Source organism: Macrotis lagotis, chromosome 6 (genome assembly GCF_037893015.1).
Source record: "Macrotis lagotis isolate mMagLag1 chromosome 6, bilby.v1.9.chrom.fasta, whole genome shotgun sequence".
Taxonomy (NCBI): Eukaryota; Metazoa; Chordata; class Mammalia; order Peramelemorphia; family Peramelidae; genus Macrotis; species Macrotis lagotis.
In genome coordinates, this window is record NC_133663.1 from 83,708,046 (window position 1) to 83,732,614 (window position 24,569).

General features: G+C 35.5%; 1 protein-coding gene across 6 annotated transcripts in view; it reads left to right on the forward strand.

The window, feature by feature from the left end:
* INO80D (INO80 complex subunit D) overlaps positions 1-24,569 on the forward strand; it is an 89,836-nt gene that overhangs the window by 1,347 nt on the left and 63,920 nt on the right. For 2 of the 6 annotated variants that reach the window (XM_074191543.1, XM_074191544.1), the window contains exons 2-5: positions 2,211-2,286; positions 15,942-16,040; positions 16,146-16,392; positions 21,902-22,647. In XM_074191543.1, the coding sequence (XP_074047644.1) occupies positions 16,175-16,392; positions 21,902-22,647 (964 nt within the window). In that variant the 5' untranslated portion in view covers positions 2,211-2,286; positions 15,942-16,040; positions 16,146-16,174. Of the gene's footprint in view, positions 1-242; positions 2,287-15,941; positions 16,041-16,145; positions 16,393-21,901; positions 22,648-24,569 lie in introns of those variants that run through there. The other 4 variants (XM_074191547.1, XM_074191548.1, XM_074191546.1 and 1 more) reach the window with 3 other exon arrangements.

Here is a 24,569-nt window from a genome sequence, read left to right on the forward strand (position 1 = left end):
TCCCCCACATCCTCCGTAGAACCCCCCCGAACTCCCAAAGGGCGAACCTCCTCCTTCCTTAGGGAAAAGTTTGCCCATTCAACCCCTGTGGGCTTGCTTTCGGATGTGTGTGTGTGGGGGGGACCCAGGCCCCCCCCCCTAATCTGGAACTCGGTGTGGCTCTGTTGGCACCGAAATTCCCCCATCCCAAGCCCTGGTGATTTCGGGGGGGGGGGAGGGGGGGAGGGTGAGGGGAAGGCCGTGCACCGGTGTGGGCTGTTCTTGGGCTTAGGGATGTGATTAGGAACCAGTGAGGAGATTGTCACTGTTAGTGGGCAGGGATTTCTGGGTCCGGTCCCCACATCCAGGGGTTCTCGTTCCTATTTTGTCCGTGTCTGGGACGGGTTTGCGTAGATGCCCTCTTCTGAGCCACCGATGAAGGCTTAGAAACAGTCTAAGGGTGGGTGGAAGAGGAGGAAGGGACGCTGAATGCCCTTAGAATTGCTTCTTGATTGATTGATTCATAGATATAGCAACTCCTGATTCTAGGTTCTTTCCATTTGTGAAAATTTACCTTAGCAGACACTCATTTGGATTTATGTAATATTCTGAGAATGGCACCAGGATAGGAAAATGAGAATTTTAAGAAAACTTCTTGTCTGACATGAGCTGTAATAGCTAGTACTAATTATAGGTAGGGTCAGAAGAAGGAACCCTAAAGGATATACGGTGTTTGGTGATTGTGAGCTGCTTACTTTTTCATTATAGATGTTTAAATGAGTTTTAGCAGTAATTGGGGTCAGTGATCCTTAAAAGAACTATAACAAATATATTATTTTATTTTGAAACTCATGTTTCCAACTTTTCAGGGTATGCTTTCCCGGAGCTACAGTTACCTTTGATTTTGTTACTTAATGTTAAAGCGTGTATGATGTTGCAAAGTTTCTTCTCCAGTGTTCCACCCCCCCTACACCCCCTCCGCCCAATTTGTTCTCGTTGCTATTTTTGTAAATTTAGGGCAGTATGTCTCTATATACACACTCCTCCTGTCCTGTACCAATGCTTCATGCTGGGATTTTGTTGGCAGAGTATTTCGGTTCCTGACAATTTGACCTCCAGAATACTATAAATTGTAAAAACCTGACACTTGAAAAATAATAGATAAACTATGATTCCCCCCTATTGCCTAACTTCTAAGTGAGACCCTTTAGGTGACATATAAATATTTCATTCTTTTTAGGATTTTTTTTTTTGCAAGGCAAACGGGGTTAATTGGCTTGCCCAAGGCCACACAGCTAGGTAATTATTAAGTGTCTGAGGTCGGATTTGAACTCAGGTACACCTGACTCCAGGGCCGGTGCTCTATTCACTGCAGCACCTCCATTCTTTCTTTTTTTTTTAGGTTTTTTTTTTCCAAGGCCGGTGCTTTATCCACTGTGCCACCTAGCCGCCCCTTCCATTCTTTCTTACAAACAAAACAAAGGTAAAATAACTTTACTGGAGTGATACAGAGCTTTTTAAAAAAAAATTATAAACATAGTCCCGAAGATGTTGAATGCCTGAATTTGATACAAATTAAATTAGTAAATGCATCTGATACTTACTTAACTTCTTTAAATAGTCTTGGGATTTTTTTTTCAGGTTTTTGCAAGGCAAACGGGGTTAAGTGGCTTGCCCAAGGCCACACAGCTAGGTAATTATTAAGTGTCTGAGACAGGATTTGAACCCAGGTACTCCTGACTCCAGGGCCAGTGTTTTATCTATCTACTACGCCACCTAGCTGCCCCGGGATTTTCTTTTGTATCCTTAATTGTTACAGTATCTTCCGAGTTAAGTGTACAAATGGGTCGTTGTCATTCAAGCAGTTTCAATTTTGCCATGAAATAAAAATAACTGACATTAGCATTTTAAGTTTAGCAAAGTGATTAATACATATTATCTTCCCTAAGATATTCAAATTTTGCAGATAAAAAACTGAAACTGAGTTGGTCAGACAACTAAGAGGCAAGAGAGTACTTTGGTATAATAAAAAAATTGGGTATGAATCTAGGTTTTGTCTACTTTCTATTACTGTGACCTTGGACAAGTTACTTAAAAACTCTTGTCCTCAGTTTCCTTACCTGTAAAATGTGATTGGACTAGATTATCTCAAAGATATCATTTTTACTCTAAAATCTCTGCTCTCTTTCAAGTCCCTTCCAACTCCAAACTTATGATCCTGTTTTCTGCAGATTCGAACTCAGGTTCTCCTGACTCCAGGTCCAGTGCTTTCCCACTACCACCCAGCCTCTAAAAGGAGTTTTGCAGGTACTAAAATTAGTTTATTTACATTTTGATTTGGGTCATGCCTTCAAATTCATGGTTTTAGAACTATAGATAACTAATGGAGAAGTTATTTTTTTTAAAAAAATGATACTTTAAGATTTTAAAAGCATCTTTTCTTATGCTGTTCATTGATTTATAGATATAAGGGCAGCTAGGTAGGACAAGGCAGCAGTACATAGAGAACTGAGCTGGAAGTCAGGAAGATCTGAGTTCAAATTTGACCTCAGACTTTCCTACCTGCATGATCCTAGGCAAGTCACTTTACCATGTTTGTCTCCGTTTCTCATCTGTAGAATGATCTGGAAAAGGAAATTGTAAACCACTCCAGTAGCTTTGATAAGAAAAGCCAAATGGCATCCGGAAGAGTTGGACATGTCTGAACAACAAAAACAGATGGATGGGATTTCATGGGAAAGTATATATGTATGTGTGTATATATATGTGTGTGTACATATATATATGTACACACACACAAATATACACCTGCATACATACATTGAATTCCAAAGTTTTTTTTCCCTTTTTTGACTCTAGCCCAATTCATATAATTTGTTCATGATGGGTACTTTTCTTCCAAGAGAAATGTTAGGTTTCACTTAGAAAATAACTTAGTGCTTGAAACTAATGAGAGCACAAGACTCACAGAAGGAATAAGTATTGGATTAATTTTAGATTAGAAAGTTATATTCTTTTTCCCCATTGATATTTTAGTTTAATAAGTAGATCACAGAATATCATAGAATCATACCATATCATTTTCAGAACTAGAAGATTAGAGATCATCAGGTTTAATTTTTAGGAATATAATTTTTTATTTTTTGGAAGTTTTAAATAACCAAACTTTTATGCCATTTAAAACTAGTACAATTGCTGAAAATTCTTGTGTTTTTCCCTTTATCATATACATTTGTTACCAATTTTTTTGTAAGAGTTTAAAATTTTGAATTCCTACATGTAAAAAACTTTGAAAGCACTTTTTTGTGTTTTAAAACTTACCCAAGTCTTCTTTTCAAATCTCTGTTCATGGAATGAAATGGAGGTATGATTTTTTTAAAAAAAGGTACCTATATTATGAGTGAAATACACTTTTAGACACTTAGTCTTTTTCCCAGTCATGACCCTTTCCAGACTTGTTAACTCATAACCCAGTAGGTGGTAAAGAGGAGGAGGCAGCACATTAGTTTATTTGGGGATATTTGAAAGGTGATTATTGTGTCTCATGCTAGATTAAAAATTTAGAGAATTTTAATGTTATAGCCTAAAGCATATTTCCAGGCAAAATTTTATATCTGGAAAGTCATAGGACCTGTTTATCAGTTCTGTTAACTTTCTGCCTTTGTGACCTTGGGCAAGTCACTCAGCTCTTTGGGCTTAATTGTCTTCATTTTTAAAATGAGGGGGTTGGACTCTTATGTCCTTTACAATTTCTTCTGATTCTAGAACTGAATCTCTTATGATGCCATATCATATGATAGATATGTACATGTGTATATGTACATACACATATAAATTAAAAGTTTGCAAAAGACATATATGTTAACATTTGAGCCTCACAACACCTCTGCAAGGATGGCACCTCAGGTATTATCATTCCCATTTTGCAGATGAGGAAACTCAGATTCAGAGGAGTTCAGTGACTTGCCTTTTTGGTTGCCTTGACTTGGTTGTACAACTAAACCAGATATCATAGACTTTGACTGTAATATTCAATAAACCAACAAGTATTTATTAAGGACCTTTGTGAAAGGTACTATTCCAGGTACTGGGGATACAAAATAAAACAATCCCTCCTGGAAAGAATTATATTATATTCTGATGGGAAAGACAAGTAAGCATACATCAATGTATACAGTGTAAATGTGAAATAAATACAAATTAGGCAAATGCTGGATAGTGTGAGAAGGAGGGTACAAACAGTTTGGGGAGGCTTAGGAAAGGCTTCATACAGAAGACTGTATTTGAACTCCATCTTAAAGGAAGAAAGAAATTCTGAGGGAGGGGCGGCTAGGTGGCACAGTGGATAAAACACTGGCCTTGGAGTCAGGAGTACCTGGGTTCAAATCTGGTCTCAGACACTTAATAATTACCTAGCTGTGTGGCCTTGGGCAAGCCACTTAACCCCATTTGCCTTGCAAAAAAAAAAAAAAACCTAAAAAAAAGAAATTCTGAGGGAAAGGAAAAGAGGTAGTTCATTCCAGGCACATGGGACTTGAAGGTGAATAGACAATAAATTAAGCTTAGCATATGAAGAATATGAAGAAATTAAGCCTTGCTTATGAAGGGAGTCCAGTTTGACTAACTCATTGAGGAAGGAGTAGTAATATCAAGTAAGGCTGAAAAGATAGGTTGAGGCAGCTTGTATAGGGCTTTGCAAACTGAACAGAGTTTGTATTTGATATATGAGATAATGGAGTCACTGGAGTTTGTCTGGTAAGAGAGTCACAAAGTCAGATTTGCCCTTAAGGAAAAATTTGACAGCAGAGTAGATGATGGACTGGAATAGGAAGTATGAGGAGAGTAAGGAGGAGGATATTTCAGTAATGGAGGGGGAGAGTGATGATGTGGGCCTGAACCAAAGTGATGATAAATTATGGCAGTGAAGAGAAGGGATTGAATAGGAAAGATGTTATGAAGGGAGAAATGACAAGATTTGGAGACTGATAGGATATGTGAGGGGAAGGGCAGTGAGAAGGGGAAGTGATTCTGGGATTATGAATTTAAGACCCTGGGAATATGGCAGTGCTTTTGACAGAGACGGGAGAATTTGGAAGAGGGCTAGATTGAGGATGAAAGGTTTTTGAACACAGTGAATCTGAGATGTCTCTGACATTCACTTTGCTTGTAACCCCCCCCATTTCTTTTTTTTAATTTTTCCAACTACATGCAATGGTAATTTTCAACAATCACTATTTTTTACATTTCCCTCCCCCTCCCTTCCCCCTGACAGAAAGCAGTGTAATAGTGGCACTACATCTATAACCCATGCTAAACATAGATCCACATTAAAATGACATCCAATTTGGAATGTCTAATAGGTAATTGTTGATGTGGGAGCTCAGGGGAGGGACTGGGGCTGGATTTGTATCCATGAGTTATCTGCAGTGAAATGACAGACAGAGATTTTATTCCCAGAGTTATTAATTACTATTTATGATTTATATTTTGAATATTTTCTTTAGATAATTTGATGTTATTTGGCAGTTATTGAACTTCTTAAGTACAGGAAAGACAGTGTATCATAATTACAGAAAGTTGATGAGGCTTGTAGCTCCCAAGTTGTGCTTCTGACTAATTTCATAACTTTTTGGCAAGACTGTTATAGTTCCCTGACCTTTGAGGTCTTCATTGGGAGAATAAAGTAATTGAACTAGGGGAATTGGGTCTTCATGAATTAGCTCAATGTTATGTGTAGGCAGCAAAGGAGTCTGTATTATAGCAGCTTCAGAGACAGTTTAGAAGACTGGAAAGAGTGGCTCTGTTAACTTGCTCTGTGACCTTGGACAAGAAACCTACCTTCTCTTAGCCTCAGTCTTCCTATCTGTAACATGAGGGCAGTTGAACCAGATAGTATCAGAGGTCCCTTCCAGCATTAAAAATTTATGATCCTAGATAAAATTCCATTATAACAAATTTTATGAACAATCTAAATATCTTTGTTGCAGTAAAATTTTTAAATGAATGTAATATTTGAGACTTTTAGAAACTGGAAAAGAAACAGATGTCCAACCAAATTGTAGTGAATAGAGAGTTCTATGCACAGATGGACAAAGAGGGACATTTTATGTTTACATATTTACTCAGTTCCTTAAAGCTCCAGGACTATTTTTTTAGTCTGTTTTTATTATGATTGTTGGCTTTTGGAGATTTAGGGAGGACAATGGTTGAGATGTGCGAAATGGTCATTCCTAGCAGAACAAAAGAGCTTTAGAGATCTCAACTATAACCTAGTTCTTGACTTCTCTTTCTTAACATAGTCAGATACTTTTATAGGAGAGAGGGGACTTAATGTTGATGGGGAACTAAGATAGCATTTCTTTTACAGAGTTATTCATGTTGTGAATTTGTTATTAACAGATCATCAAAATACTGTTGTTATTATTGATCATCTACAAGCATATTTCATATAAATAATAGCAAAACGCATTGCTATATTTGTTTTAATTTAATTTCATTTGTGTGTCAGGGGCTTGTCAGATAAGGTTCTTGCTAGTGGATTTTCTTGGTTGATAATTACTCTTTCCGAGTGAAGTCACAAACTGTGGGAATTAGTTTAAAGGAGATAGGATGCTAAGGCATAAATATGGAGAGGATTTATGATTGATAGCTTCAAGGAACTATACTTTTACTGACCCATCCAGAAAATTATGTACTTGCAAACTACTCTTTAGGACTGTAAAGACTAGAATTAAGACAATATGACTAATAAGAAAACTAGTAGAAACCATTTGAATGATTCAGTATATAATTTTGTTTTATTTGAAGGTGTTTAAGCATTATTATTACTTTATTTTTCCCTAATTTGAATAAATTGAATTTATGAATTACATACTAAATATTGCTCATGATTTGGGGCAATAAGTATAAGATTTTTTTCTCTCTCTCCTACTCTACTCTGCTGTCTGAATCATACTAGGTTAATAGGCTTTAGAACAGAGAATTAGATTATTTCACAAGTTAATACAGAACAAATGAATGAAGTCTGTTATGAACCAGGTAGGTTTATCAATTTTCAGACTAATTCTAATCTATTTGATGTTAACTATTAAAAAGTCAATATATTTCAGAAATGCTGGTTAGTATTATATTTGTTAATGTCCTGATTTATTTAAGAATTAAAATGACATACAAAAGAAACAAACATTTTTAATATTCTAAGAAATTATATTAGCTATATGATCTTGACTTTGAGGTCTTCATTGGGAGAATAAAATAATTGAACTAGGGGAATTGGGTCTTCATGAATTAGTTATCTCTTCAATAAGATTATTTTTACTTGCATGTCAGGTTGTTAGATGGTGCCAGTGTTCAGAGCACTGAGCCTGACATTAGGAAGACTCAAGTTCAAATTTTACCTCAGACACTTACTATCTGGTTAATTCTGGGGAAGTTGCTTAACCTCTGATTGCATCAGTTTCCTCATCTGTTAAACGAGGATATAATAGTATTTACCTTCCCGGGTGGTGTAAGGATCAAATGAGATTATAATTGTAAAATGCTTAATGTAGTGTTTGTAACAGTGCGGTATGAAAGCTATTGTTGTTATGGTTATTATTATTTTTTTTTAGGTTTTTGCAAGGCAGTGGGGTTAAGTGGCTTGCCCAAGGCCACAGAGCTAAGTAATTATTAAGTGTCTGAGACTGGATTTGAACTCAGGTACTCCTGATTCCAGGGTCACCTAGCTGCCCCTGTTATGATTATTATTATACTATATTCAAAGAGCCTGGATTCCTACCCTTTTTAGGAAAGGTGTTATGCGTATTATTGCTCTCAAATGTTAAAAGGTGATAGGATATAAAATTACAGATGGAAAAGAAAAATGCTGTGGCAGTGAAACGACCATACTTTTGAAATGTGAGAGTAAAAAGACCAGAAGTGACATATCAGTGATTCCACATTGAGGTGACACATTGGCAGTCCCAAAGAGTATAATCTCCATATTTTTTGTCAAATTGTTTTATACTTAACTTTTGGAAGCCTGAAAGTGCTGTCAGATAGCTTTTGTTAAAAGTTTATCCCCGCCCCCCTTTCTCACTTCTTCCCCCACCATGATATCTTATTCCATTGTAGCTTTCCCTAAAAAGATAGCCTAGAAGTGAATTGTTTTCTTTTTTTTTTAAATGTAGCATCTTGTTTCAAGGTCTTTTAAACTCGTTTTTATCATAAAGCATTGCCTGTATCATTATTACGTTATAGCTCAAATGTCTTGTGCATCTACAAATGTTGAAAGTATGACTTTATTTTGAAAATATCTACTTGCATGTTGTCCATTCTTCAGACTAGTTGCTTTTGACCTTAATTATTTAATAATGACCTTGATTAAAATTGACCTTAATCATTAAACAATGATTGCTTATGCCTGGTTAACTTTGTTTTAATCACTCATTTTTCTTTTTTTAAGGAGCATAAACCTATCTAGATTCTGTAAAAATGAATGATTTAGTTGACTCTATTTCATAATTAAAGAGAGCAGATTTCCTCACTGCAATATTTAAGAATTTTATTCTGTAGCAACATATGTTAATAACTTGAGTTATAGCCATTTCTCTTCATAGGATATAAGAGACTTTTATTCTGAAATAACATTGGGAAATTTAAATATATTTTCTATATAGTAGAATCTTTAATCTGATTAGACTTCACAGCATTTTCTTTTTTGGTGGTATTATATATATTCATTTCTCCTCTTTTTATTCATTTCTCTAGGATAGTAAAAGCTGGAGATGATAGGAACTCCTATATGAAATATTTTAGGGAATTTTGGGACCTCAGGTCAGGGCAGCTAGGTAATGCAGTGGCTAGAGCACCAATCTTTGAATCAGGAGAACTAAACACAAACTTGGCCTCAGACATTTGACACTAACTGTGATCTTGGGCAAGTCACTTAACTCTGATTGCCTCTTATCCAGGGCCACTCCAGTGACCCAATTTATATCTGACTACTGGACCCAGATGCCTCTGGAGGAGAAAATGAGGCTGGTGACTTAGACTCAACTTAAATCCAATTCATATGCATGTCATGGGTTTCTTGAATGAAGAACAAACATCAACATTATATCATGGCAAATGATTTAGAATTGTTTTCCAAGTTCTACTTTTGTTTTAAACCCATTCATCTCCCCTTTCCCCTAATATAAAAAATAGTTGAATACTGATACTATATAAATTCCTAAAGACATGATTGCTATTTGCTTCCAGCTTTATAGATGAACTAATTTGGATATTATAAAAACATGCATTTGGAAGACAGTTAAACATTAGGAATGAAGGGTCTTTATTCCTTTTTATTTTTAATTTTATTTATTTAAGGCAATGGGGTTAAGTGACATACCCAAGGTCACACAGCTAGGCAGTTATTAAATGTCTGAGGCCGAATTTGAACTCAGGTCCTCCTGAACTCCAGGGCTGGTGCTCTATCCACAGTGCCATCTAGCTGTCCCCAAGGGCCTTTATTCCTTAGCATTCTTTTCCTCTTCTCCCCGCCCCCTCCATCTTTTTGAATTTTGTGGGGCATTGGGATTAAGGGACTTGTCCAAGTTTACACAGCTAGTGAGTATTAATTGTCTGAAGTTATGTCTTCCTGATTCCAGGACTGGTGCTCTATCCACTGAGCCACCTAGCTGCCCCACCATTCTTTTCCTCTCATTTTGCATGGAGTTAAGACTGACTATAGCAGGGAGCTGAAATCCTAATATAAAGATTCTAGAAAAATGACACAGCTAAAGAAAGAACTAAAGAATCAAAAGGTAGCAATCATAAGAAGTCAATCTTTCATACATTATTTTATTTTTCCAACTACATGCAAATTTTTCTATACTCAGCTTTATTATTTTTGGTTTTTGCAAGGCAATGGGGTTAAGTGACTTGCCCAAGATCATATAGTTAGGTAATTATTAAGTGTCTAATTCAGATTTGAATTCAGGTCCTCCTGACTCCAGGGCCCATGCTCTATCCACTGCACCACCTAGCTGCCCCCAGTATTCATCTTTTTTTGTAAACTTTTGAGATCCACATTTTTCTACCATTTTCCCTTCCCTTCCCCCCCCCTCCCTACAGCAGTGTGCTCATTGGCATAGGCTGATATAGGCTGTACATATTCATGTTTAACATGCTTCCATATTAGCCATATTGTGAAAGAAGAATTAGAATTAAAGGGGGAAAACATGAGAAAGAAAGAAAAAAAATAAAAGAATCTTTAAAAATCATATTCCGTAGTTTTTTCTCTGAATATGAATGACATTTTCTATCACAAGTTTAAAATTGTCCTTGATCACTGAACTTTTGAGAGGAGCTGAATACATCATAGTTGATCATCTCACAATGTTGCTGTTAGTGGATACAATGTTCTCTCTCTCTTTTTTTTTAAAGTTTTTTGCAAGGGTTTGCCCAAGGCCACACAGCTAGGTAATTATTAAGTGTCCGAGGGCAGATTTGAACTCAGGGACTCTCAACTCCAGGGCTGGTGCTCTATCCACTGTGCACCCAGCCACCCCGACACAATGTTCTCTTAGTTCTGCTCACTTCACTTGGCATCAGTTCATGCAAATCTATCTTTTCTTTTTTCTTTTCTTTTCTTTTCTTTCCTTTTCTTTTCCTTTTCTTTTCCTTTTCTTTTCCTTTTCTTTTCCTTTTCTTTTCCTTTTCTTTTCCTTTTCTTTTCCTTTTCCTTTCCTTTTCCTTTCCTTTTCCTTTCCTTTTCCTTTTCCTTTTCCTTTTCTTTTCTTTTCTTTTCTTTTCTTTTCTTTTCTTTTCTTTTCTTTTCTTTTCTTTTCTTTTCTTTTCTTTTCTTTTCTTTTCTTTTCTTTTCTTTTCTTTTCTTTCTTTTCTTTTCTTTTCGGTTTTTGCAAGGCAAATGGGGTTAAGTGGCTTGCCCAAGGCCACAGCTAGGTAATTATTAAGTGTTTGAGACTGGATTTGAACCCAGGTACTCCTGACTCCAGGGCCAGTGCTTTATCCACTGCGCCACCTAGCCGCCCCCATGAAAATCATTCTAGGCTTTTCTGATGTCAGCCTACTCATGATTTCTTACAGGACAATAGTATTCCATCACATTCATATACCATAATTTGTTCAGTCATTCCCCAAATAATGAACATCCCTTCAATTTCCAATTCTTTGCCACCATAAAAAGAGTTGCTATAAATATTTTTGTAAATGTGGATCTTTTCCCCTTTTTTAAAAAATCATCTCTTTGTTGGCATATAGATCTACTAGTAGTATTGCTGGATCAAAGGTTATGCACAGTTTTTTTGAAGTTTGAACATAGTTCCAAATTGATGAGTAGCCAATACAATATGGAAAACAAGCATTTTTTCTGGTAGGAAAGAGCACCCCAAATTTAAGAGGACACAATAAAAAAAGTCCTAACCAAAGATTTAGTCTAGAATCTTAAAAGTGAAGAAAGGAATACATTAAAAGAATACCAAAGATGGAGAGTTTTTGTTTTAGGGGATATTAAAGGCAAAAATAATATTCTGGACTCTTCATGTGATTGCAGAAGAAAAGAGGTGACTTAAATCAGCTTCTCACTTCTTCATAGTAACATATGGAGAAATCTCAAGAGCTGAGAAGATTGTGAACTCAGAGAGTGGGAAGAAAATTGTACATGGGCAGTAAATATTGTAGGGATGCTGTTAGAACTAAGAATTCATGTAAAATTTTGATTCCTTTATGCTAAGTGCTAAATATGAATTACAGGGGTACCACATGTAGAGCTATGATGATTTAATGAAATTTTTTTTTTTTTAGTTTTTGCAAGGCAATGAATGGGGTTAAGTGGCTTGCCCAAGGCCACACAGCTAGGTAATTATTAAGTGTCTGAGACCGGATTTGAACCCAGGTACTCCTGACTCCAGGGCCAGTACTTTATCCACTATACCACCTAACTGCCCCAGATTTAATGAAATGTTAAAAATATTCTAGTTAAGAACTTCCTAAGTTTTTTTGTAATCTTTAGATTTCCTAAGTTTCAGGATCATTATAATTTTTATGAATGAGAAATTATTTTATTGATCTATGCTCAGGAAAAATGTCACAGCAACAGAAGTATTTTAATGAATTTATCTTCTATTTTGGTGGGAAGATATTGGTAGACTATAAAACTATAGTTACTAGCTCTGTTCTACTCCCGTCTATGGGTTGTTCCATTCCCATTTTCTTTGTCCCCTTTCTTTCATTTTTCTAAGTTTTGTCTTTTTCAGTTGATTATAAACTATTGAGGGAAGTGATTATGAAATTTACTTCTTTTTTTATGTTTCTTGGGCTCTTAGCAAAGTGCTAGTCATCTAATAGATACCTTACCCACTTTTTAGCAAGAGGTTATAGAAATAATTGCTTTATTTTATTTTTAAAACTCTGAACTTAAACCATTCCTCAAAAGATCATTTCCATCTTCAAAGAAGAAAACAAAAAGATTCTATATAAAACTGTGTTTCCATTTTACATACACTGCTTGCTTTTTTTTAAAAGTATATAATTTCTACTCTTACTTTCAAAACTGCCCTATCTGTGTTTCTTTGTGAAATTTCTTCTGTTTTCTTTATGAATTTAAAAATTTTACTTGTTCTTTTTTTTTGGGGGGGCATCCTTGCTTTTTTTCCAATCTTCAACCTCAATTAACCTAAAGAAAGAAAGCAAATCTTATATATCCTTTATAATGGTGAGTATGATCACGTAGAATAAATTCACACAGTATCCATATCCAAAAATGTATGTCTTGGGTTAAGAGGAGGGTAATACTTGTTTCTTCTTCTACATCATCACATATTTCTTTCTATTTACTGAAATAAATTTTGTATGTCTTGTGTCAGGAAGTGGGTATTATTTGTTTATTTCCTCCTCTCTCCCCATTAGATTGTTGGTACCACATCATCACATATCTCTTTCTATGTGCTCAATTAAATTTACCTTTCTACGTTTTTCTAGACTCATGTCTTTGTTTTTTAGAATTCTTCTTTAGTTCTCTTTTCATCAGGAATGCTTGAAAGTGCTCTATTCCATTGAAATATCATTTCTTGTCCATAATTATATACACAGCTTTTACAGAGTTGCATCTTGGTTGTATACCTTTATCTTTTTATTGCTCAAAATATTGTATATTCCAAGAACTCTTGTTTTTAGCAGAAGCTGCCTGGTTTTTTATGTACCTAACTATATAGTTCTGTGGAAATTGAACTGCATGCATTTTTTCACCTGGGTCATGTACTGACCTCTGCCTTCCAGGATTTGCCTTCCTGGATTATTTGAAAATTCAAATAATCTTTTGGTCCCTTTCTGGTATCTCAGGATAGACTGTTAGGGACCTCCAAGCTCTGATTTTTGGGTTTTTCTGATTATTCTGGGATTCACGTGGTAGAGTCCTTTCTTAGCTTTTGCTGCTTCCAGATGTGGAGCTCTACAAGCTATTCAAGCTATACAGGTTTTATTGTCTCTGAGCTTGCTGAGAGTTTAGGTGAAAGGAGGATGATTTTCTGGAGGGGCATTGGTAGGATTTTTGTGCAATTTAGGAATGGAAGAAGTCACTGTAGTTTCTTATTGGATTTCTATCTATCTTCCTATATACCTATCTTGATCTAGCTCCATGCAGCAGGCACTTCCTAAATGCTTGCTGAATTAAACTGACCCTGGTCATGTGCTTTCTGGTTAAGCTTTACCTGACTGGTTCCAATTCTAGTGGAGAAAAAAAAAATCTTTTATTTTATATAACAAGAGATTGTTTTCAGTGGATAGTTTGTGAATTGTGATTTCACTTCAGGTCTTTCCCCAGTCTGTACCAAGTAGAAAAAATACCTTATGTAAACTTACATTTCTAGTTACAGTTAAGTTCTGAATCTTCCAAGGAATAACAGCTAGGCTGCAGAGACATGATCTGATTCTGGTTAATTTTATTTTTTTTTGGCAGTGCACAGATATATATTCAATAGGAAATTACTAATTGAGGAACTAGTCACTTTTTAGTAATACAACTTGAAATTTCCTGGATACTTTTTTGGAAGAAGTAAAGAATTTTAATCTTAGTCAACTATCATGATTATTTAGGAAGGAAAAATCTACTCAGAAAAAAAAAACTTATTTTTTTTCTTCACTTAAGATTTACTTGAGAGATTTCCTGAAAATCATCTTTGGATATTCCCTAATTCAGTTGTTCTCCAAAGTTTTGGTTTTAGGACTCCTATACCTCTTAAAAATTATTGAGAATTTCAAGGAGTTTTTATTTATGTGGGTTATATTTATCAACATTTACTGTATTAGAAGTTAATATGCTTTATTAGTATTCCTCTTATGAAAATAGTTTTGATCTTATAATATATCTTCAGAGGGCTGCTGGGTGATGCAGTGAATAGAATATCAGGCCTAGAGTCAGAACTCACCTTCCTGAGTTCAAATTTGGTCTCAGACACTTAATTGCTTTGTGACCCTAGGCAAGTCACTTAACTCCATTTGTTTCAGTTCCTCTTCTATAAAATAGCCTGAGAAGGAAAATTCTTGCCAAAATTCCTTGCCAAGAAAACCCCAAAGGTTATTAAGAGGACAAGACTGAAAAAAATGACTGAACAACCACAGCCTTCTGAAAAGAGTCTAAGGGGATTCCCCAGGGAGCTTCAGATGCACTGAGAACCTGGTTGATTCAAGAAATATTTCTTTAAATTTTTCTTTTCTTCCACTACCCTTATTTCTCCCCTCAAAATCCATTGGCAATATGAAGGAAAATGTGTTTATCCTTGTATTAACATTCAGAGGTACCAGGTATTTCCTATCTAATTTCACAAGAGGGAGTATTTCATTCCTTGAAATAAAATTATGTTGTTGACTGACCCAGTGTCTGTGAGAAAAGCATTTACTGTTCCCAGCTTCAGTATCTTCAGTTCTAAAATGAATGTTTACAAGATGATCTTTAATATCTGTTTCAGCTCTAACATTCCATAATTGCTTCATTATGGATACTGTAATCTAGCATTATAAAATATCACTAATTCCTGTGACCATGGTAAATGTAGTGATAGCTAATGGAAGTTTCTCTGGAAAAGAAGGAAGGAAAAAAATTACCAAGTATTTATATATCACTATTATTAGTAGTAACATTTATAAAGGACTCAAAGTGTTAAATAATGTTATTACCTGAAGAGTAGGAACCTGAATTTTGTCCTCTAGGAATTTACAGTTTCAATGGGAAGATAAAACAAATATTAAATTACCCAAGAAGGACAGGTATCCTATAAAGAAAGCAGCTTTGCTATTGAGAAAACATCATGATGTAGGGGAAAGAATCCTTTATCTGAAGGCAGATGAACTGATGCTGCTATTTATGAGGGTTGTTGTCCTGAACAAATCACTTAATCACTTTGTACCTTAGTTTTCCTACCTATGAAATGGGAATAGTACTAATGGAATTGCCTATCTTAGATTGTTGGTAGGATCAAATGAGATAAAGTGTATAAAACATTTTATCTGTCTGTCTTACAGGACTTTTGTGAAGAAAGTGCTTTGTAAATCACAAAGCATTTTATTTTATTATTGTAATGAATTAACTATTTGAACATTCCAAAGAAAAAAATTTAACAGTTTTACTTGTCTGCCATTTGTTTTATAAAATTATCCAACAATGAATTTCTGATGAATACATTTAGTGTTTGAGCTTTTTGCATATAAAGGGATTTCAGAGTCTGAACAGAGTACAAAGAAGTGACACTAGTAACCAGTGATAATATCCTTCATTTGTGGAAAAGTTATTTTGTTTTTGAATTTGAATTCAAAAGATTAAATTTGGTTATTTGGAATAATTTCTAAGTTTTGTCATATGCCTTTTAGTTTCTTAGTGGGAATTAAACTCTTTTGATTACATTGAAGAAATCCCTTTTTTAATTAAGTGATCAGATTGTTTATTTCAAATTGTTGACTAGATTTTGTTCTATTTTTCTCAGACAATCGGCTTCATCTTGATTCAGCAGCAGGATTCCAGGATTGTGGTGTCTGTGGGGCTCTTTCTGAACACTGATATGGTACAGAAGATTTAAAACCAGGTAAGCTTAGATGGACACAATTCTCCCATGAGATATAAGTTAAACTTTTTCCATTTGGACACATTTGTATTGCATGTTGATTCTTTTTTTTTGGCTGTCTTTTAGCTGATGTTCCCCAGGAATAGAGTCACGTGATGTATGAAGGGAAACACATACACTTCTCTGAGGTTGACAATAAGCCCCTGTGCTCATATAGCCCCAAACTGTGCAAGCAGCGGCGGCTCAACGGCTACGCTTTCTGTATCAGACACGTTCTGGAGGACAAGACTGCCCCCTTCAAGCAATGTGAATATGTGGCCAAGTATAACAGTCAACGCTGCACTAATCCCATCCCCAAATCGGAGGATCGCAGGTAGGACTTAATGAGAAATGTATTTAGTATGGACAGTGTTTTGGAATTTTTGTTTTTCTTATTATTTTTTGCTTAGGTTGCATTTTTATTCCTTTGGGGATTTAAGGTTAAGCAAGAGAACTTGTGTATGAGGATTAAGGATATTACCATCCCTGCAACGCCCCCCCCCCCATTTAAATATATGAATGCCAGGTTTATTAGGGAGAAAAATTATGTTAAAGATATTTTACCCCCTTAATTTTTTGTAGGCAATCCAGAGTTACTATTAAACTTTTTCCCCCATGGTTTGCTACTGAGAAATCTATGCTATTATCTATATAGCTTATTAAGGCCTTGCAAAGTAGACACTGACTTCTTTAAGTTTATTAGTTAAATGAAAATTAGGTGCAGGAAATATTAATAAATAAAATATTTTTCAAGGATCTTAGCATTCTTGGCTAAAAGATAGTAGGGTGTATAGGCATGTATTTCTTAAAAGAAGAAAAGACCAGAAATTTGAATTATGCTTTAATCTGTCCAATTAAAGATATTATCCAGATTTTATGTTCTTTTAAATGATTTTTAAGCCTATTCATAACACTGTTTGGTATTAAAAAGTTCAGTATGTGGTATACTCGCAGAATATTAAACTATGCTTTTACATTTAGGATTGATTTAAGATATAAACTGAAAAATTATGCTCAAGGAAATTCTTTCTAAGAAAACGTCATCATGGAAATGTTTTAAAATGAAATGTGTATGTGCATTGAAAGATGTGATATGCTACTTGTCACTCATTTTGCATATTAAGAGAATTTGTAATCTTTTTTACAGCTTACTTTTTCCTTCATGGTTTTCTCTCATCTCCAAAGAGCAATGACCATGCTATTGTGATTACCACTTCTGTAGAGGAAATGCTGCAAATTTTCCCAACAATTCTAATTATCCCTTAAAAAATATCCCTGGTTATACAGCTTTCAAATAAACATAAAATCACAATTCTACCTTTGCATTTTCATATATATATTTCCATTGGGGGGGGGAACTGACAATTCGACCTTCACCTCTCTGTGTTCAAGTAAATAATCTGCTTGAATGGAGGGTAAAAGTTGTTCTGATGAGCAGCTAGACCTATAAATAACTAATTTGTATAAAATGGATTGTACCAAGATGAGTGTGGTATAATTAATGATTTGGGAGTACTGCCTAAGAATGGCGAATCAGCACTTTGGACTTCAAATTTCAATACCTGAAAAGTTACAGATGGCTACTTAGTGAGGGAAGAAATAAAAGTTTAATCTTAGATGAAAAAAGATCCAACTTTGTTGCAAATGGGCATGTCAGAATTTGATTTTATAGATTAATAAGTAGTCTGAAAATTATAATTTCTCTTTATTCTTTATTTGAGGGTGATGGATGAACATAAATTAATTCATTGCCTTAAGTAGCATTTTTTAATATCTATATAATTTTGCCTTTAATTTTAGTTCAGCATACTTGCATTTGCCAATCTTGGATATTTTCCCAAGGGCTAGTACTAAAGATTTAGTAATATCACTAGTGTTAAGAGCACAAATTAAAATGAGAGGACAAACACTGCCCCTCCCCCGTCATTATAGATATCCTAGACAGATTCTTTTTTTCTCACTTTTTAGTTCTGAAATTGACCTAAGATTTTTTGAAAGGCAAAGATAGAGTAGGGATAGACTTAATTCTTTATAACTCTTTGGAGATGTTATGATTAAATACTAATTTAGACATCTTTATGGGATAGGATTCACAATTCTATATTCATTTTTTTCTGTATTAACTTAAATATTATTAGAGTCTCTTGTTGTTCAAATTCTAAAAGATCTAAATCAAAGTCACTCCTAAACTGTGAAACTAGAACTTGGGGAGAGAGTTCATATTTTAAGATAATCTGAAGAAGTCTAGAACCTAATATTTAGTATCATGCCTGAACATGTTTACAAGCTGTTGTACTTGGCTATAAGACTAAACTTGTTTGCCTATCCTTAGGTACCTTTAAAAAAAAAGATTTTTCAGTACTCCTGATAAAGTTCTCCTTGGATAATTAGGATAAATATTTTAAGATTGTTTTGTTTTTCTTTTGGAAAACAGAGTACTAAGGATAATAATTTATGGTATCATTTTGGAGATTGGAGTTTTAAGGAAACTTCTTAATATTTAACTTAAAACTTGGCCAAACTTATCACCAATTCCACATTTTTTTTTTAGGGTTGTTTTTTTTTTGCAAGGCAGATGGGGGTTAAGTGGCTTGCCCAAGGCCACACGGCTAGGTAATTATTAAGTGTCTGAGACTGGATTTGAACCCAGGTACTCCTGATTCCAAGGCCGGTGCTTTATCCACTACGCCACCTAGCCGCCCCACCAATTCCACCTTAAGAGGCTCTTTGACCTTGCTGAAAAAGATTGAATTGGATCATATTTGTATTTGTAATTGCACAATGCATTGTAAAATTTCCATGTACCCAGTGGAAAGACTAGGGTGATTGTAGAGTGAATTTTATTTGTTGTTTTTTCCTTTTCTTTCTTGCTTGGAATTATCAAGTCAACAGCACTTATTAAATATCTGCAAAATGTCAGCCACTGTGCTAAGCGCTGAGGATACAAAGAAAGGCAAAAAGCTGGAACTGCTCTCCCAGAGCTTATAGTATAATGGAGAGGAAACAACATAAAAACAATTTGCCCTTTAATAAGCCGAGGTTTTTTGTTAAAGGTTTTTACTTTTAATAATTATGTTAACACATAATCTTTTTTAAGCTTCCTTTAATTTTATATTAAATTTTCAGTGATGTCACAAAGTTAGTTCTTGAAAATTCAAAGCAGCATGGAAATTTTGGCATAGATTACCAAAAATGATAGCTAGCAATATATATATTCATACACATACACACACACAAACACACCTTGTGTGTTTGTGTGTGTGCAAACTATATTATAATTGGTAATTAATTTCTTATTTATATTCCCATAGAACTTATATATGTATATGTGTGTGTGTGTGTGTGTGTATATATATATATGTATACACACACACACATTTTTATGCAGTTAAAGGGAAGGAATCTGGATTTCTATTTCATAAGTATACACGAATTTTGGCTGAGGAAACTCTCCACCAATGCAGATCTGCAGCTGCTGCTCTGTGATTTGTAAATTTAGACAATTAGCTGAGGCACTGAAAAATGATTTGACTTGCCTAGGGTAACAACCATTATGTGTGTGGGGGGATTTGAACCCAGTTTTTTTTCCATTTTCATTGCTGCCTCTATACCATTGTTATGCTTTGTAACATAGATTAGAAATTAATATTTTTGTAAATAACTCTAAAACAGGATGTCTTTACCTAGGGTTCCTTCATGGACTTTAAAAAAAATTTGATGGCTGTATTTCAGTAATTATTTTTATTGTAATTTTATGTCTTTTATGAATTTAAAAACAATATTCTGAAAAGTTTCACCATAGTTTCACCAGACTGCCAAAAGGGATCCATGACACAAAAATGGTTAAAAATCCCTGTGTCTGAAACTCACCTGTTATACCATATAGAATATTATATGAGAGATTAACAGATTTGTCAGTAGTATTTTTTTAAAGAATTAATTGTGAGGGTGGCTAGGTGGTACAGTGGATAAAGCACCGGCCCTGGAGTCAGGAGTATCTGGGTTCAAATCCGGTTTCAGACACTTAATAATTACCTAGCTGTGTGGCCTTGGGCAAGCCACTTAACCCCATTTGCCTTGCAAAAAAAAAAACACCTTAAAAAAAAAGAATTAATTGTGGTAAGGATGGTGTATGTCTTTCCTGGATACAAAACAAAATGTAGTATCATTTGTAGTTGGGACAATTCATGTGCAAACTGGCAAAAGAGACCTGTTCAAGCATAGAGAGAGGATTGAATTTAAATTCACTTTTAAAAACAATGAGATTAAAATATTCCATTTATTGAATCCAAGGTTTCTGTGTACTTGTTTAGGTACTTGTTTCTTTAGTTGGTCCTTATCAGGTATCCTGCAGGCCATTGGTTCTTAAACCTAAGCTATTCCTATTCGATTCTTATTTGTGGTCCTGTTTTGAAAGACATCTATTAATTAGTGTAAAACTTTTTTGTTTTCTTTTTCCTACCTTTGCTAGGAATTATTCTATAAAAAGTGAGATACTGGTCACTGCTCAGATTTACTTATATAATCACATATGTCCAAATTCTTTCTCTATTACTGAAAGATAGTAATGGCAGTAACAGACTAAATTGAAACAGATTTATAACTGACAATAGAAGTATAAATAAATATGATGTATATACCCATCTCTGTAATGTAAGCATACCAAACTGCAAACATCCCTAAATGGGTTCTTTTGCTTTGTGTATATCATCTGTAGCAGTTATAGACCTTGTAACTTCCATTAAAATGTTTATGGAATACTTGTATTACTAGTATCCCTAGCTTTAAAGAGAACTTTGTAAAACATTGTTGAGACATGTGATCTTTATGTAGAATGAAAGGCTTACTTTGCTCTACCCAGTTATTGTTCTCTTATTGTGGTAAAATAAATGAGGAGGGAATCCTGGGCTCAAGAAGCATAGGACTCAGCAATACAGGGCTGAAACTGTAAAGACACTTCTCTCCTCTGTTCTCTTTCAGGCCTTCAGGTTTAGTTATCACCTTGAAATGCCTGAGATCAGTGAATCAAGTCAATAAAATGAAATATCTACTTTTGTTGTTTGGGTTCTTTTTATTTTTTTAAATTTTAAATTTTTTTCTTTTATTAAAGATTTTATTTGAGTTTTACAATTTTTCCTGCAATCTTACTTCCCTCCCCCTCTCCCCCACCACAGAAAGCAATGTCAGTCTTTACTTTGTTTCCATGCTGTACATTGATCCAAATTTGAGTGTGATGAAAGGGAAATCATATCCTTAAGGAAGAAACAAAAAGTATAAGAGATAACAGGATCAGACAATAAGATATCAGTTTTTTTTTCTAAATTGAAAGGAAAAGTCCTTGAACTTTGTTCAAACTCCACGGCTCTTTATCTGGATACAGATGGTATTCTCCATTGCAGACAGCCCAAAATTGTCCCTGATTGTTGCACTGATGGAATGAGCAAGTCCATCAAGGTTGATCCTCACCCCTAAGTTGCTGTTAGGGTGTGCAGTGTTTTTCTGGTTCTGCTCATCTCACTCAGCATCAGTTCATGCAAATCCTTCCATGCTTCTCTAAATTCCTATCCCTCCTGATTGCTAATAGAACAGTAGTGTTCCATGACATACATATAGTTTGGGTTCTTTTTAAAAGATCATTTCAGCCTAGTCCTTACCATCAAATGATAAGCTTATAAGTGTAAGAATTTTGATTATTAGTAAATGTGGATTTTAACTCGTAGCAACCATTTTTTAAAGAAACAAAATGGATTTAGGGTCTTTAATTAGCTATATTTGTTCCATGTAGTTTTCTCATTAAGGCACAGGAAATCTAGAACTTAATGTGTTTGTCCTTTTTTTTAAAGGTACTGCAACAGCCACTTGCAGGTACTTGGCTTTATACCGAAAAAAGAGAGGAAGAAAAAGAATGACCCAATAGAGGAGGTGAAGGTCAGGCACCAAATGGATACCATGGCCTTCAGCCTGACGGTGCCCACACTGGCCTTGAAGATGCCCAATGGACTTGATGGAATGTCCCTGTCACCACCTGGGGCAAGGGTCCCTCTCCACTATCTGGAGACAGAGTTGGAAGATCCATTTGCTTTCAATGAGGAAGATGACGATCTCAAAAAAGGGGCAACTGTGAGGAAGAAGTTGCAGAGTAAGTTGGCCCAGAATCGGCAACGCCAGAGAGAGACAGATATTTTAAAAGTCCGCCAAGAGCACTTTAGCCCCCCTCCTGCACCTTTGCAGCAACAGCCCCTGCAGCAGCACTCCCACCTGTCACCTTTATCCACTTCTTTAAAGCCTCCAGGGCTGCCGCAGGGCTTAGTCTGCAAGTCCCCTCCACCTCCGAACACCAGCCTACCAATGCAGGGAGTGGCACCCCCCCCACACACTATAGCACAAGTGAGGCCGTTGTCCCAGAAGAGCCCTCTACCCCTCCCGCCATCTGCTGGGGCTCCTGCTGCGGACCCACCCCGCACTGACCGGGTCCTCATGAAAGCCACGGCCTTCTCTCCACACTCAGCTTGCATGAGCCGGCTGCAGAGACTGGTGAAACTGTGCACTCGCCGGCAGCAGCTAGACACAGACCTGTTTCCCCATCTAGGTAAGTCTATGATCTGTTCCAAAGCAGGATGCTGGGGGCATGGCAGAAGCTAAGTCTGTGCTGTGGTGGGAGACCTTTCATTCTTTGCCCCTTACTTCTGGAATGGAGGTAAAATGGATGGATGGAGCCATCTGTCTTACTCAGGTGTTTGTGTGGGGCAGCACTATGACCTTGGGCTGTGGGGACTTTTATGGGTCTGCTCTTCTCATCATTGCTGCTGAGCTCTGGGGTTGGTGTGGTTTCGTTTTTGTGTAATATTTCTGAATAAAACAAATTATTTCGTTAGAATGTTGTGTAGATTAGCTGATTGATTTTAAAGTGTTTTATGAGAGGTAAACTTTTAAAAATGCATTTGGTTTGACATTTATTTATAATCTTGCCCTCCCATATTTCCACTCCCTCCATTTGAACAGCACTCATAACAAAATGAAAAATAAGTCAGTTTAACAAACATTATGTGCTAATTGCTGGGATTACAAAAAAAAAAGACCCAAAATAATAATAATTAGCATTTATATATGCTTTAAGGTTTGAAAAGCACTTTACAAGTATTATCTTTGAAACAACCCTAAGAAGTACAGGTACTACATTATTCTCTTCATTTTATAGATGAGGAAACTGAGGAAAATAAGTGGTTAAATGATTTGCCCAGGATTCCAGAGAAAGGTTTGGTGCTCCATCTGTTGCACTCCCTAGTTGTCTCATAGTATCTAGTATTTATGTAATGCTTCAAGGTTTGTAAGCATTTTACAAATATTACTGTGTTCTATCCTCACAATAACCCTGGGAGGTAGGTGCAATTATTATCCCCATTTTACAGATAAAGAAACTGTGACATACAGGTTAAGTGATTTGCTCAAAATCACATGGCAGGTAAATATCAGAGGCTGGATTGAAGTCAGGTCTTCCTGATTCTAAAACCAGGGCTCTCAAGAAGTTCACCATCTAATGGAGGAGACAGCATGCAAAAATAACATAATAACAAATATGTCTTATTCAGAATAAATTGAAGATAATCAACAAAGGGGAACCTTAGCATTAAGGGGTATTGGAAAAGGTTTATTATAGAAGTGAGTTTTTGGGGTGGCTAGGTGGCGTAGTGGATAGAGCACTGGCATTGGAGTCAGGAGTACCTGAGTTCAAATCCAGCCTCAGACACTTAATAATTACCTAGCCGTGTGGCCTTGGGCAAGCCACTTAACCCCATTGCCTTGCAAAAACTAAAAAAAAAAATGAGTTTTTAACTGGTAATTGAATGGAATCAGAGGGCAGAGATGAGCAGGGGGCAAATTCCAGGCATTGGTGGCAGCCACTTTTCATAATAAATCATGCATGGCAAATAATCATGGTTCTGCAGGGAGATTTCTTGGATTAACCTACATGAAAATGTGTCTCTGTATTTTAAGTTAATTTCTGTCAGTAGTGGTGTATTTTATCTGTAGTCTTCTGATTTGTGGTTTATCATTGCATTGATCAGAGCTCTAAGGCTGTTCATAGTTGTTTTTTCTTTGTGATCTTTGTATAAATTGTTTTTCTAATTTTGCTTCCTTCTGCATTAGCTCATTGTTCTCACTTTTCTTTAAACTGTCCTTTTCATCATTTCTTACAGCACATTGAATACATTCATACCATAAATTTTGGTTTAGTATAAAAAGCTGGTATGAATATTTTTGAATATAGAGGTCCTTTTTTCTTGGATTTCCTTGGGAATGTAGGTTCAGTGATGGTATAGTTGACTCCAGGAGTACTTGCAGTTTAGTAATTTTAGGAACACAGTTCTAAAGTGCTTTCCAGAGTGGCTAAACCAAATCACATCTCCACCAGCAGTGTACTAGTGTATATTTATTAAAATGGAAAATACATTTTATAAATAGAAATTTATAAATATTTTGTGTATTTTTATTGTTACTATGTATCTATAA